Genomic DNA, 14,582 nt, shown 5'->3' with positions numbered 1-14,582 from the left:
TCCCCCCTCTCCAACCCGCTGGAAACCTGCTGCGCGAGTCTGGTTCCGCGTTGGCCCCCGGAAACGACGTCAGGGTCGGCGCTGGAGAGGTGGGCGGGGAAGTCCTGGGGTCCCTCCTCCATCCCGCGTGGCGGCGAGGAGCCCGGCTGCGGTGTGGCCCTTTCGGCCGAACGGGCTTAAGGAAAGGGGTAAGTTTAGTTTTCACAGAACGGTGAAGGGAGCCGCCTCTGCAGTTGGAGGAGGGAGGGAAAGCGGCTTTAGCGGCTTTGGCGCCAAGAATTTGAAAAGCGGCGCCAAGGGGGGGTGGGGGTAAGGCGAGGGCGGGGCCAAAGCGAGGGCGGCCAATGGTGAGAAGCGAGGGCGGGGCCAAGGCGACGGCGGCCAATGGTGAGAAGCGAGGGCGGGGCCAATGGAGAGCCGTGGCCTGGAGTTTGGAAAGCGCCGCGGGAGTGATGGCGACTCTGAGCCCCTGGAATGCGGGGCCCCCGCAGCGGGGACTCGGACCTCCCAGACAGCCTGTAACCCCTGAAGTAGCCAGTCAGTGGGGAGCAGGGGAGGGAGCCGCGTGTTGGGTTTAGAGTATAAACGTCAGTGTTTCTTGTTTGGCGCGCTGGCCATTTTATCCGGTCGCGTGCCTGTTCTGGCAGGATCGTGAGTGAAATGCTTTTCTCCTCCAGAATCGGGTGAGCTTTTGTTCTCTTACAGCTGCAGCTTTCTTTCTCACAATGTTGGAGGCTCATCCGGGATCCGAAGCTTCGGAGGGGGACCTCCTGAGGGTGGACAAGGAGAAGGTGCACCCCGCTCACTGAGTGGCCTCAGACTCCGCTGCTGGGGGCCCGTCTTTGACAGCTGGAAGAACCCGAGACCAGACGCTTAGATCTGCTGATTGTGGATGAGAAAAGGGGAAGGGAAAACCTGTCTTTCAGTGACCAGGCAACCCTGTGCTCGGGCCCAGGTAAGAAAAGGGACTGGTAAGTATTGCCTTGGTGGGGGGCAAATTCTGATGAGTCTGTGCTTGAAAGAAACCCAGGTGAGACTCAGAATGGGGACTAGAGGCAGCCGGTTGACCAGGGAGGGATCGGACAAGGGAAAGGAAATAACTGCCTGATGTATTCTGGCCAAAATACAGAGCAGATGAGACTCTGTGCCATCCTTGTTTTCGTGATTCTTTTTGTGTTTTTCTGTTTGTTCAGTGTATGTTTCAGTACCTCCGGGTGGTAATGTTAAATTGACAAAGGAAAACTCTTAAAAAAAAGAGCTCTGTTCAAGTGGCTAAAATAAATAAGCACTTATATTGATAAATAAAGTATAGAAATCTTTGAAATGCCCAAATTAAGATAAATAGTTTATTCTTTTTTCATAGAACAGAATAAGGGATATGAGACTTAAGTAGATATAGAAAGAAGGAAAAGGTTTGTGGGAGTGTGGACTAAAATTTGATGTTTGTTTAAAGGAATGTGTTTTTTCGCCTATAAGATAGCTGATTTTCATGAAATCAGAATGAAAATATGTAGGACAAAACTTGAATGCATCTGGCAATTTGTAGAAGGTATTGCAGAAGGAAGCATCTAGTAAGGGAATGAGTTTTGTGAAAGTGGAATTTGTCTTGAGATGAAGCAACTATTGTCTGTGATTATGGGTAGTTTTAAGGTGTTTGTAGAAACAATGTTTAAGCCAAAATATTTCAATGGATAGTTCTAGTAAATCATTATTAAACAGAAACTGAATTGATGCTAATAATAAAAAGTAGTTTCATACTAGGAAAAACTGTCAGAGGCCACCTCAATCTGTATATTCAAGTTGTGGTAAAGGAAGATAATCTTGATTCCATTGGGCATCTGTATTGGTGACGTACAATACCTGTTAACTAACATCTTCGTTGCAAAGGTGTAGAAGTAAAAAGCAAAGTACTAAAAAGTTAAAAAGTTAAGTTCATTTGATATGTTACGCCTTGCATTGGAAGTGTTTAACGTGCTTAATCCAAGTCTCCCTCCTAGTCCTTATTCTAAAACCTGTCACACTCCTATCCTGGGGAGGACTGGCAATCCTGCCAGGGCTAAGCATTTTCCCATAGAATGTTATGGAAAGCCTGGATGTCACATGGAATTTCTGTACACCTTGCACCTGCCCTCAGGGAGAGTGGAGAGAATGAATCAGACTTCAAAGAAGCATCTTTCTAAATTGGTCTTAGAAACAAAGTTACCCTGGATTAAGTGCTTACCCATAGCCCTATTGCGGATTAGAACTGCCCCTAGGAAAGAACTGGGAATCTCCCCTTATGAAATGCTTTCTGGCTTGTCTTTTCCTAAGAGGACTGGAGACCTGCCTTCCTTAGAGTGGAAGGATCTCTTCCTTAAGAATTGTATACTGACTTTGTCTTCTACTTTGTCATCCCTCAGGCATTGTGGTTTGCTTGCCCAGACCCCACCTCTCGAATTCACTGTCCATCAGCACCAACCTGGCAGTTGGGTCCCGATCAAGTCGTGGAAGAAGTCCAAACTACAGCCACCTGGGAAGGATGCTACCAAGTTTTGTTGACAACTGAAACTGCAGTCTGGACAGCAGAAAGAGGCTGAACTGGACGATAAGTACCCAACAGCACCATCCGAGTCCTGGGAAATAACTCCAACCTTGGGTTCCTTAAGGATCACTCTGAGAAGGCAGTAGTTAGGAGGGCATATCAGGAAAGGGGGAGGGACTGGTTGGACTCTATAGCAGTGAACTTTGTGGGACAATATCCCTCCACTTGAATGAAACTTGTGGAGGGCAGGCTATTTCCCATAACCACTTTGCCTAGTGCCTTGGGAGGTTGACAGATGAAGGGTTTAAAGTTCAGTCTGAGAGTGAGAGTAATCATACTGGCTGTGATGTTCCAGATTCAGGACGCAACAAGCCCCGTCAAACTGATCGTAAATGTGACTGAAGGCCTGGAGTCCCAGGCTGTGCAGCTGGACGCCTGCCAAGTGATAGACTGTGGGGATTTGGAGCACCAGCGGCAGCTGAGTGGGGAGAATAAATACCTGTGCCCAGAGCCAGTGGGGAATGGTTACAGTCGAGCCCCCCCTTGCCCCTCTTGGGACGATGTGTGGTGGACCACCCAATCTAAGGGATGGACCGTGAACATGGGGTGGGTCTCACCAAGCTCAAGGCCATTAAAGGATAAGATAACCTTTTACAAAGGTAACACCCCGCCAGACTGCAGAAGCCTTCAGTGCAATCCCGTAGTAATAACGATTAAGAATGCAGACAAATTAGAAACTGGGAGCAGCACTAGGGACCAAGTAGTTGATAGAATCTATGGGATGGGGGTGGACGTCACAGGTAAAGATCCTCTGGGGAGGTTCCGTATTCGAGTCCTTCCTCCCCCTGTGGATATGACGTCAACAACGCCCCCTCCAGCTCACCCTTCAGAGACACCAAGGGAAAACCCACCAAAGGCCAGTTCTCCAATGCACGATGATCCCAAAGCAGTCAGGATACCTAAGGCAGAAGATTTAAAGTAAACCATAGAAATAGAGACAGGATACAGGGACGCAAATGCCTGGGTAGAATGGGTCAAATATACAGTCCAGAGTCTGAACAAAAGCAGCTGTTAACGCTTGTGCAACAGGTCAGCCCATGGCTCATGTACCCTTTCCGTTAGGTATGGAAGAGCATGAAAGGGAGTTTAAGTGCATGGGGCTCCTCGTCAAGAGTGCTATTCCTAGTGAAGATTGTAGTACACTGTCCTTTCTCTTCCCTTCTGTCATAAAGGAAACATCAAAGCTGTCCCAGCTTCCCACCTTGGTCTAGGAAGTCACGCTGCTTGTCTCTCTAGGGGGGGAAAGGGGCTCCAGGACCTTGGGACCGTGGCCCTGTGTACACGAGTATGGAACATGAGTGAGGATAGTGCTGGCGGTTTCTCCAGGTTGGCCATACTCTGAACAGACCTCTGGTGATACTGCAGAAAGGGCATCCTCTGACCGGTGATACCTGGGAAGTGGGGAGGAGCTTGTGCTCTGGTGCAATTGGCCATCCCATTTACCCTGGCATTGAAAAAGAGGAAGAAACACAAAAACAGGGAAAGAGAAAGGAAAGAAGTTTACTTGGGTCCTTTGATGACTGAATTTATCTAGATAGTACTGGAGGTCCCTGGGGAGTCCCAAACGACTTTAAAGCTAGAAATCAGGTAGCCGAAAGATTCAAGTCGTTCTCGTTTTGGTGGGTTACCATTAACAAAAATGTGGATTGGATTAACTATAATCAACGAAGATCTATCAATTACACTAGAGATGTAGTAAGGGAATAGTAGAATAGCTGGATGCTACTAGCTGAATGGCCTGGGAAAATAGGATAGCCCTAGACATGATGCTGGCAGAAAACGGAGGCGTCTGTGTTATGATTGGAGGTGGTTGCTGTACCTTCATCCCCAGTGATACAGCCCCAGACGGGACGATCACCACGGCCTTGCAGGTTTACCAGCCTTATCTGAAGAGTTAGCAGAAAGCCCTGGCCTTGACAGCCCACTCACAGGTTGGTTAGAGCTGGTGTGGAAAATGGGAAGGATGGCACTGCCTGTCCTGACCTCCCTTACCATCGTGGCTGGGGGACCCACAGCAGGTGGATGCTGCATCATCCCACGTGCCCGAGGGTCAGCTCAGAAACTCATGAAATGGCCTTAACCAAACAGATGCCCACACAGCACAAGCAAAACTCCTTGTACCCCTTAAAGAGGAGGATCTCTATGATGAAGAATGTGAGGAGGCTCTCAGCAGATTTGAGAAACTAAATTGTAAAAACTAAAAGAGTCTAAAAGGAAGAGGGATTTGTAAGAAAGGGTTAAGTTTAATTTTCACGTAAAGGTGAAGCCAGAGCTGGTTCTGCGGTTAGAGGAGGGAGGGAGAGGGGTTCTAGTGGCTTTGGCACCAAGAATTTGAAAAGTGGTGCCAAAGCAAGGATGGGGCCAAAGCGGGGCAGGGCCAACGGTGAGAAGCTGCGCCGAGTTTGAAAAGCGGCACCGGAGTGCAAGCGGTGCCCAGCGGCTGGGATGCGGGGAGCGGCGACTCAGAGCGGGAACCCCGTGAGCTGGACCTCTCGGATAGGCTGTAACCCCTGAAGTACCCAAGCGATGGGGAACAGGGGAGGGGCCCGCGTGTTAGGTTGAGGGTACACATGTCAGTGTTTCTTGCTGTTGGGTGTACCGGCCATTTTAGCCAGGTCACACACCTGTTCTTGCAAGAGCGTTAATAAAATTCCTCCTCCACAACCGGGTGAGCTTCTCTTCTCCTCTAGGTGCAGCTGTCTAGTGGCCAAGCATGGGGCAGAGGAGCCTGGAGGGGGTGCTGCGCAGGCCTCGGACCCTCGTCTTTTTTTTTTAAAGATTTATTTTTATTTATTTCTCTCCCCTTCTCTAACCCCTCCTCCCCCCGCCCCAGCTGTCTGCTCTCTGTGTCCATTTGCTGTGTGTTCTTCTTTTTGTCTGCTTCTGTTGTTAGCGGCACTGGAATCTGCGTTTCCCTTCATCACGTCATCCTGTGTCAGCTCTCCGTGTGGGCGATGCCACTCCTGGGCAGGCTGCACCCACTTTCGCGCTGGGCGGCTCTCCCTCCGGGGCACATTCCCCGCGCGTGGGGCTCCCCCACGTGGGGGGCACCCCTGCATGGCAGGGCACTCCCTGCGCCCATCAGCACTGTTTGTGGGGCAGCCCCGCACGGGTCAAGGAGGCCCGGGGTCTGAACCGCGGACCTCCCATGGGGTAGATGGATGCCCCATCCAGTGGGCCAAGTCTGCTTCCCACGGACCCTCATCTTGCTGATAGATGGGGGTGCCCAGGCCCGAGACGGACAGAGCTCTTGTGCACCGGGGCCCCCAGGCTGCTAAGGACATAGACAAGTGAGTGGGAGCTGTTGGATATAGTAGCGACGCGAAGGTGAGAGGACGCGTGTTGTGGTGAAGATGGACTCGGGCAGCCTGCCAAACAGCAGAAACTGCAGAAAAACCAAGCCTGATTTTGTCAGCGTCAGGAGGTTCCATGCTGATATTTACAATATTGGGGGCGTAATTATACTAAAAAAATTATTTGTGGTTTATCTGAAAATTCACTTTTAATTGGGTGTCCTGCATTTTTCCTGAGGGGGCCACTTGGATGGGGTCTTGAGGTGTCTTTGAGGAAACAGTGTTTGAGCTGTGTATAAGTCAGCCAGAGGGGTGCTGATGCAAAATATCAGAAATTCAGTTGGTTTTTATAAAGGGTATTTATTTGGGGCAGTAGCTTACAGATACCAGGCCATAAAGCATAGGTTACTTCCCTCACCAGTCTATTTTCACGTGTTGGAGCAAGATGGGTGCTGACATCTGCGAGGGTCCAGGCTTCCTGGGTTCCTTCCTTCTAGGGTCTTGCTTCTTCCTGGGCTCAGGGTTCCTCTTCCTGGGGCTGGCTTCTGTTCCCTCTGTGAGCTGACTTCCTGGGGCTCCAGCTTAAGGCTTCAGCATCAAACTCCATCAAAAACCCTCCACTGTGTCCTTTGCCTTTTATCTGTGAGTCCCTACCCACCAACGCCCTATGGCACAAGAGGTTTACCTGATTAGTCAATCAAGTAAATCTCTGAATCCCGTGTAATCTAATATGCCCAGAGGAAAAGATCCGTTTACAAACGTAATCCAATGTTTCTTTTAGGAATTCATCAACAATATCAAACTGCTTCAAGCTGCAACCTGAGTGTGGAGGTCGGGGCTGGCGCAGTGGGACCGGCAGTGCTGGGCGGGGATGAGTCAGGCGTGTTGGAGCAACGGGAAGAAAGCTGGTGTGGCTGAGCGCCGCCGGCAGAGGGCAGGCGTGGAGGGCCAGCCACGGGTGGGCGGGGCCTGGCCCAGTTGGCGGCAGGAAGGAGTTCGGGCATTGTCCTTCGAAGGCAACGAAAGCCTGGGGTGGGTTGTTCGCTGGGGAGGGGCATGGTGGAAGTTTTCACACGATCCTTCTCTGCAGGAGAAGTGGGGCGAGGGAAAGTGAGCAACAGCAGGAGCACTGAGATGGTTACAGGTGCCCTTCCCAGAGGCGGCTCAGCTTGCGTTAGGTCCCCGAGAGCAGTCACTGACAACCAGGAGTGCAGAGCACGTTTTGGGGCCTAGGAAAGAGAAAGGGGAGGATGCTGGGGGCAGGGAAAGCCTTCAGACCGTGATGGGATCTGGTACCTGGCAAAAGTGGGAAGGAAGGAGGAAGAGGCCAGGGGCTTCAGACTGCAGTGCCTATTCAACAGATCCGGCCGGGAGCTTGGGCCTGGACTGCCCAGTGGGGGTGTCTCCCGGCGGGCAGAAGTGGGGCACAGCTGGGGTCAGGGCTGTCAGGCCCTAGCAGCCCTGTGTCCCGTCGCTGGCCGGCGGCTGCCAGGGAAGTGTGCTCTGAGCCTGAGTTGTGCAGCGGGTCACACAGGTGCTGCAGCCGGGGGCCACTGGCCAGCTGAGCCCCTCAGCTGAAAGCCAGGTGCTTTCCTGAAGGGAGGTGTCGCAGCACAGCTCCATGACTGACGCGTGCAAGCTGCGGATAGTCCATAGCTGGGACTCCTGCGTGAGCGGCGGAGTTGAAGGAGTGGGGGCGGTGAGCCAAGGGGCTTCCAGCGTCTTGGACCTGAGCAGTGGGGTGTGGCCACTCATCAGCTCAATTGATGACTGAGGGGGAAGCCGACAGGGCTCAGCTGACAGCGTCTACCTACCACGTGGGAGGGCCAGGGTTCAAACCCAGGGCCTCCTGGCCCGTGTGGCGAGCTGGCCCACACGCAGTGCTGATGTGTGCAAGAAGTGCCGTGCCACTCGGGAGCCCCCCGCTCAAGGAGTGCCCACCCAGGAGTGGCGCCGTACACATGGAGAGCTGATGCAGCAAGATGATGCAACCAAAAAAAAAGATGCAGTTACCAGGTGTACCAAGGGTGCAAGTGGACAGAGAGCAGACAACTGGGGACTGGGCAGCGGGGGCGGGGAGAGAAATAAAATCTTTAAAAAAAAAATAGAGGATCGAGGGAGAGGTGGGGTGAGGTGTGGGGGTGGAGCCACTGGCTCCTTTTCAGACGGGTCACGTTTGAGCTCTTTCATCCGTCCACCCAGACGCGCCGCGGCAGTTGGCTGTGTGCCTCGAGCTGAGTGGGGACAGAATCTGGAATCATCACCACGGGGTGGGAATGGAAACCCCGAGCCTGGGGTGGTCCACCTGGGGAGAGTGCAGATTCAGACGAGAGAGGGCCAGGGCCAGGGGCCAAGGGGGAGGAGTGGCCTGTGTAGCGGGAAGCGAGCCGGAGCTCAAGGTGCAGGGGGGAGCATGTCCAGAACTGCCGGCAGGCTGGCAGACGTGGGACAGGGGGCCGCTGCAAATGTCCACACAAGGGTCATGGGCGGTGATGGACTAAATCGTGCCCCCCAAAAGACACATTCAAGTCCTAAGCCCCGGTCCCTGTGAGTGGGGCCTTGCTTGGAATCAGGGCTTTGCAGCTGTCGTCGGTGAAGGTAAGTCGTGTGGGATTGGATACTGGGATGCTTCGTGCCTTTACAAGAGAACGGCGATTCGGATGGCTGGAGGAGACGCCGCGAGCCGGCAGAGGCGGAGGTTGGAGCGAGGCGGCTGCAAGCCTGGGGCACCAAGGTGGCGGCCGCCTGGAGGCTGGAGGAGGCCGAGGAGGGCTGTCCCTGCAGGCTGGAGAGGGGGCAGCTCCCGCGCTGGTTTTGGGCTTCTGGACGCCAGAACCGCGAGGCAGTGAACTTGTGTTTTTCTAAGCCCCGCACCCCCTGCCCCAGTCTGGTAATTTGTCCCGGCAACCCCTGGAAACTAAGACTGTGACCCTGGCGCAAACAGTTTCCGGGGAGTGTAGGGGTGGGTGATGAGGAAGCGGAGGGGTCAGGGAAGACCCCTCCCAAGTCTGCTCTTAAAAGAGGGTGGGGCTACAGCAGGGGGCCGGTATGGGGCACGGGAAAGCGTGGGTCTATCTAGAGACCCCAGAATGCTAGGTTGTGCACATGGTACTAGAATAAAAATAAAACAATCTGGTGAATGGTCCAACACAAGCAGTGAATCCTACGTTAGACCATAGACTAGAGTTAATTAGAAAAATGTGCTTTCATCAAGGGTAAGAAATGTGTCCCACTAACGCAAGGTGTTGGTAGGGTGGTATATGGAAATACTGCATTTTATGTATGATTGTTCTGTAAACGTACAACTTGGCTAATAATAAAAAAAATAGAAGCCATTAGAAAAAGTGAAAACATTCTATGCACATTCTCCAAATTCCCCAGTCCAAGAGGAGAAAAAGAATTCAAGCCAACAAAACAAAATACAAAGAAACAGGTGTACATTTTTAAAAACAGTTATAAAAGTCACTTCTCTGTCATGGCAAAGTTTTCATAACGTTCTGTAGCATTCATCGACTGCCACACTCAAATTATCTGAGAATATTGTTTTCAGATTGCTTAATGTACGCCCCTTTACTTTGGAAAGGGGCTGACACCTTACTGGTGGGAAAATTCTATTCCTCAAAAAAAAAAAAAAGTTCCAGAGTTTGTTTCGCTAACGGGGTGGTACGGTGAGCATCTGGACATCTAAGGGGCCATGTCCTCCAAGAGCCCTGCTCACCTTCCGATACAGATTTGCAAACCCCCCGCCTGTCCCCGTGTCCTCGCGCTGCTTTACTGTCTCCTGGGCCCTTACCAGCTTCGCCCGTGCTCTCCTTGCGTGAAGTCTGTTGCCTGACTCAGCTGGAGTGGGAGCTCCTGGAGGGCAGGGGTGGGGTCTGCGCCCTCTGGGGCCACAAGCCTGGGGTCTGGCACAGTGCCTGCTGGGGCTGGGGCTCAAGGTGCAGGCTCTGCCAGGCTGGCTGCCCTGGTACGGAGGAGGGGGCGGCTGAGGCAGGCTGGACCTTAGGTGGGAAGACTCGGGGGGGCAAGTCTGGAGGTGCGAGGAGCCGTGAAACTGCTTCCAGAGCACGGGGGAGAGCCTCCCGGGAGGCAGGGTGACTGGGTTTTGTGGGTCTCTCCGTGGGGTGCAGCCGCGGGACAGGCAAAAAGCCAGGTTAAATCAGGGTAAGGAGTGGGACGAAATGAAACGAGGGGTAGGGGTGACGGCACGGACCCCACGCTGCGTAAGTGGGGCGTGAGGACAGGGGCTGGTCGAGGGAAAGCGGGGGTGTCGGTCGGCAGGCGGGACAGATTGCCGGGAGGGAGGCAGGCGCCAGGGGCCTTGCCCTCCCCCTGGGCCACCCCTCACCCAGGTGTGGGGGCCAGCCCCGTGCTGGCCGCTGGCCGGGGGGACGTGCTGGGAGCCGAGAACTGTCCTGGAGCGGGGCCAGGCGGTCCCAGAGGACCGGGGCTGGAGGGGGCCGGGCTCTGGCCGGCAGCCCCGGGGGAGGCTCCCGAGAGGAGGCCTGCCTCGGGGCCCGCCCAGCAGGGTCCGTCCCGTCCCGCGCCCCCCGGAGCAGTCGCAGGGCTCTCCCTCCGCGGGCGGCGGCCTCCCTGGGGATGGGGGCGCTGCGCCCCGTGGCCGGCCTGGGGGCCGCCCTCACCTCCGCCCTCTTTCTCCTGGGCTGCGGCGGACTCTGCGATGAGCGGGCGGTGCGTGCGTTAGCAGGCGCGGGGGGCCTGAGCTGGGGGGCCGCGCCCTGCGGGGTGCTGCGGGCGGCGGGGCACCTGGGCCCGCAGACAGCGCCGGGGAGGGTGGGCGTGTTTGCCCGCCAACCACAGCGGCTCCGGGGGCTGCGCGGGGTGGGGGGAGCTCACTGGGGGGTCCAGGGACTCATTCACACCCCTGGGGCAGGGGCGCCAGCTCGGGGGCCTGCACCCCGGGGAGCTCGGCCACGGCCCGTCCTCACGGCTCTGTCTCTCTGTCCCTCCTCCCTGCCTCCGTTTCCCCCTCCTTGTTCTTGCCCTGCCCTCCTCCCTCCTCCTCTCCCCCACCCTTTGTTCTTCGGTGCCTTGTAGGGATTGCGCCCGGCCTTGGCCCCAGAGGAGGTGTCTTCCTACTTTGGGCCCGCTTCTACCCTCCAAGGTACTTTTCCTGGAATCTTCTCGGCCAGGGGCGTGCTTAGGCCTCGGGGGCCACTTGGCGGCTCCCGATGGGGTCTGGGACCTCCGGGGCGTCCTGGGTCAGGCGCCAGGCCGGCCGTGGGAAGCTGCCCTCCCCGCTGCTCAGCCCCCACTTCCTGCCCAGCTGATAAGAGCCGGCCCGGGGTGCAGAGCCCGGCGGCCTGACCCCGGGCCTCCGCTGAGAATCCCGGGGGCGGCCCTCATGAGCCCCCCCTCCGCCCGAGGGCGGCTGACCCCGGGAACCGTGGCCAGGCTCAAAGATCGTCCCTTCTGCGGGAAGCAAGGCGGGCACCGGGCCAGCCTCCAGCCAGAGCCCCTGGGGTCCCGCGCCACTTCCGGGGGTCCCGGCTCCCTGCCAGGCGCGGGCGGCTCTGAGCCGAGGGCGGTGGGGGCCAGAGGCGGGGCGGCTGGGGGCCAGGGCGCGGAGGCCCAGGGCTGCCCGTGGCCGGGACCCCGAGGTCTGGCAGGTGCACGGTGCCCAGGCGGGGCGGGCGCGGGCCCCACCTGTCTCCACTCCACCTGCGGGGGGCTGCCTGCCATTACCTGGGCGATGAGGGCCCCGGCCGCCCTGGTGCGGCCTGGAGGAGGCGGGTGCACGCGGGCAGGCGGAGCCGCCGGGCCCCGCTCATCCTCCCGCCGCTCCCGCCTCACCAGCGAGAAGGTGTTGAACGCGCGGTCGCCGGGGTCACGGGGGCTCCTGGTGGGCGGGGCGGGCGGGCTCCGGACCTGCCCCGCACGAGGGGAGGGCGACATCCGGGTGGAGGGCGACATCCGGGTGGAGGGCGACATCCGGGTGGCGGGGCAGAGGCTCCAGCGGGGGAGGAGGCCTCACTGGGCTGCCCGGCCACCCCCGCGGCGCTCCAAGGCCAGCTGGGGCGGGGGGAGCTCTGCGGGAGGGCAGCTCTCCTGTGCCCAGGGCTGTGCAAAAACACCCCAACTCCCGGCCAGGCCTTGCCCTCAGCGGCAGCACGTGCCCGGCTTAGGGCCGGCCCGGGGGCGCCACCAGCCACACCCCAGGCCGAGCTCTCCTTGAGCCAGCAGCTGCCGGCGAGCAGCCCTTGATAGCTTATAAGGCGCGTTCAGAGGAGTGCGCCCCGGGGCCGCGCGGCCCTGAGGCGGGGCGTTGGCGGTCACCTCGCAGTGGGACCCCGAGGCCTGAAGGTGGACGTGACCCCTTGAGGGCTCCACGCAGCCCCGGGGCAGAGCGCTCACACCTGCCGCGCCGCCCGTTGTGTGCAAGTAGGGGTGGCGCCCGGGGTGACCCCGTTCTCCAGCACAAGGGGTGCCAGGAGCAGAGCCAGGGCCTCGGGCCTCGACGGGCCGTGGGCAGTGCGCGGCTCGTCTCCCAGCAATCTGAGGCCACGACAGCCACACAGCAGCTGTCCGCCCACCATGCCTCCTGGCTCTCCTGTCCAAGATGCCGAGTCACGCGAGGGACGTGGGCCCAAGGCTCTCACAGTCCCCAGAGAGCACGGCGGAGGCCTTGGGGGCCCGCGGCCCCTCTGACACGCACCGGGCATCGTGTGGGCCAGCGTGTCCCTAAGTCGCCGTTCACGGGGGTCTGAGGGTGGAAGCCTCGGGTGCTGCGGTGGAAGTCCAGGCTGGGTTGGGGGAGAGGCCTGGGAAGGAGGGCGAAGATGGGGAGGGGGCTGGGGAGGGAGGACAAGGAGGGGTGGGGGGGAGGGGCGAGGAGGGGCTGGGGGAGGGGAGGGATGGGGAGGAGCTGTGGGGAGGGGGAGGGGTGGGGCGGGGGGCAGGGGAGAGACGGGGAGGGGCTGGGGAGGGAGGACGAGGCTGTGCCCGCGCGCTGCCCCGTTCCCCGTGAGAAGGCAGAGGCTCGGGCCCCTGACTCCTGGGTCCACGGAGGTGAGGGGCAGGGACGGGACCCCTGCGCAGGGTCCTGGTCGAGAGCTCTGGGTGACGGGCCGTCCGACCCGGTGGCCAGAGCTGGGCCTGCCTGCCTTCTAGAACACGCGCTCCCCGGTCGCAGGCCGCGCCCCGTCCCCGCGCCCCCTGAGTCGGGCTGCCCCGAGCGTCCTGCACCTGGAGCTGCTGGTGGCTGTGGGCCCCGACGTCCACCGGGCCCACCAGGAGGACACGGAGCGCTACGTGCTCACCAACCTCCACATCGTGAGTGCCCCGCGGGCAGCGGGCCGGGCCCCGCGCATGGGGCCCCGCCACGGCCTCCGACGGGGCAGGGGCTTCGGGGGAAGTGCCTCCAGGCGCCTCCGGGCACAAGGCCAGAGCTGGTGGAACCCACTGGCCCCGAGTGAGAGGAGGTGTGGCCTCCCCTCCTCCTGCCAGGACGCCCTGGAGGGGCGCGAGCTCGGGCCTGGACCCAGCCTCCTGCTACTTCGTTCTCTCCCAGGCGCCCCGCGGGCACCGCTGCCCAGCAGCAAGATGCAGGGCCCCCGCCCTCGCCCTGCCCCCAGCAGCGTGCAGGTCCCCCGCCCTCGCCCTGCCCTCATTAGGGTGCAGGCTGCCTGGGCTCGCTGTGCCCTCAGCAGGGTGCAGGCTGCCCGTGCTGGCCCTGCCCTCTCCAGTTCTCTCGTGACGCACTTAGGGAGGTGCGGGGCAGGTGGACCAGCCGGACGCCTAAGCAGACACCGCACCCTGCCCCGGGGGCCTCCCCGTCACCTGGCTTCTCAGGGGCTGCCGCCGATGCTCTAGTGACAAGAAGAAACCATTGGCAGAGGAGCGAGATTTCCACAGCAGCATCATTAACTCCACGGGCCACACACGCCCGGCACCTGACAAGCAGAGGACATGCAGGGGTACGAGGGCGTGACGAGAGCGGGCGTCGGCAGCGCATGGGCCGCCTCCCCAACACTGCGCCACGGAGCCGGGCAGCTCTCTAGACTGGAGCAAACAGTTTCCAGCTCCGAGTCAGTGGGAATGGGCCCTGGGAGGTGTCTGGGCAGCGAGCCTGGGCTGGCGGCTGACCCCTTGGGGCCCCATCTCCGTTCTCCTGGTCTGCTCCAGGCGGGGTGGGCCCCGGCGGGGCGACCTGGTCCCCGTGGGCAGCAGCTCTGGGATGTGGACCCTTGGCTCCCCCGCCCAGCCTTCGTCTTTGGCACAAGGTGCCCCGTCAGCCTCGCCGGGCTCGGAGCCCAAGGCCTGGCCATCCCTCGCTGGCCCCGTGTCCTCGCGGGGGCCCGGGCTCCCCCGTCCACACCTCCTCGCTGTGCCCGGGCCCACGTCCACAAGCCTGCTCAGGTGTCCAGCCCCACTTCCTCCGGTCGTCGGAAAGCTATTGTCGTCCAGCTTTGGGGGTGCCCCCCCCAGCTCTAATAGCCAAGCCCAGGCCCTCCCGCCGGCATTCGAGGGGCTTTCCAGGACCACGGGAGCCCCGGCAGGGGCCGCGGCACCGGGGCAGCCTGGCAGCCACTGTCGGGGTCCGTCGGGGATTTCTTTACTTTCTGGGGCTAGAAGCTCGAATCTGGTGCCTTTAGGCCGTGGTCCTCGGAGGCGGCGGGTCCCAGCGGGGCCCCCCCGTGGATTGTGGCCCACTCCGTCTCTGCCGCGAGGCTGCCTTCTCCCGCCGT

The 14,582-nt window shown here is 59.1% G+C and overlaps 1 protein-coding gene and 1 long non-coding RNA gene across 5 annotated transcripts in view; both read left to right on the top strand.

The window, feature by feature from the left end:
- Positions 1–99: 99 nt before the first annotated feature.
- LOC101431779 (uncharacterized) lies at positions 100–5,245 on the top strand. 3 transcript variants are annotated; one of them, XR_011649524.1, is made up of 3 exons: positions 100–188; positions 706–955; positions 2,400–5,245. It is a non-coding gene; the product is annotated as an uncharacterized lncRNA (long non-coding RNA). The 3 variants fall into 3 exon arrangements; XR_011649523.1 differs by lacking the exon at positions 100–188 and adding an exon at positions 386–537; XR_009186965.2 differs by lacking the exon at positions 100–188 and having other exon boundaries at positions 422–955.
- Positions 5,246–10,417: 5,172 nt separating this feature from the next.
- ADAMTS13 (ADAM metallopeptidase with thrombospondin type 1 motif 13) overlaps positions 10,418–14,582 on the top strand; it is a 29,573-nt gene continuing 25,408 nt past the window's right edge. For both annotated transcript variants that reach the window (XM_058302668.2, XM_058302667.2), the window contains exons 1-3: positions 10,418–10,566; positions 10,933–10,999; positions 13,028–13,167. In XM_058302668.2, coding sequence (XP_058158651.1) covers positions 10,474–10,566; positions 10,933–10,999; positions 13,028–13,167 — 300 coding nt within the window. In that variant the 5' untranslated portion in view covers positions 10,418–10,473. The remainder of the gene's footprint in view (positions 10,567–10,932; positions 11,000–13,027; positions 13,168–14,582) is intronic.

This window comes from Dasypus novemcinctus, chromosome 8 (assembly GCF_030445035.2).
Source record: "Dasypus novemcinctus isolate mDasNov1 chromosome 8, mDasNov1.1.hap2, whole genome shotgun sequence".
NCBI lineage: Eukaryota > Metazoa > Chordata > Mammalia > Cingulata > Dasypodidae > Dasypus > Dasypus novemcinctus.
The sequence above is the reverse complement of the archived record's forward strand: the minus strand, read 5'-3'. Positions and strand labels throughout refer to the sequence as shown.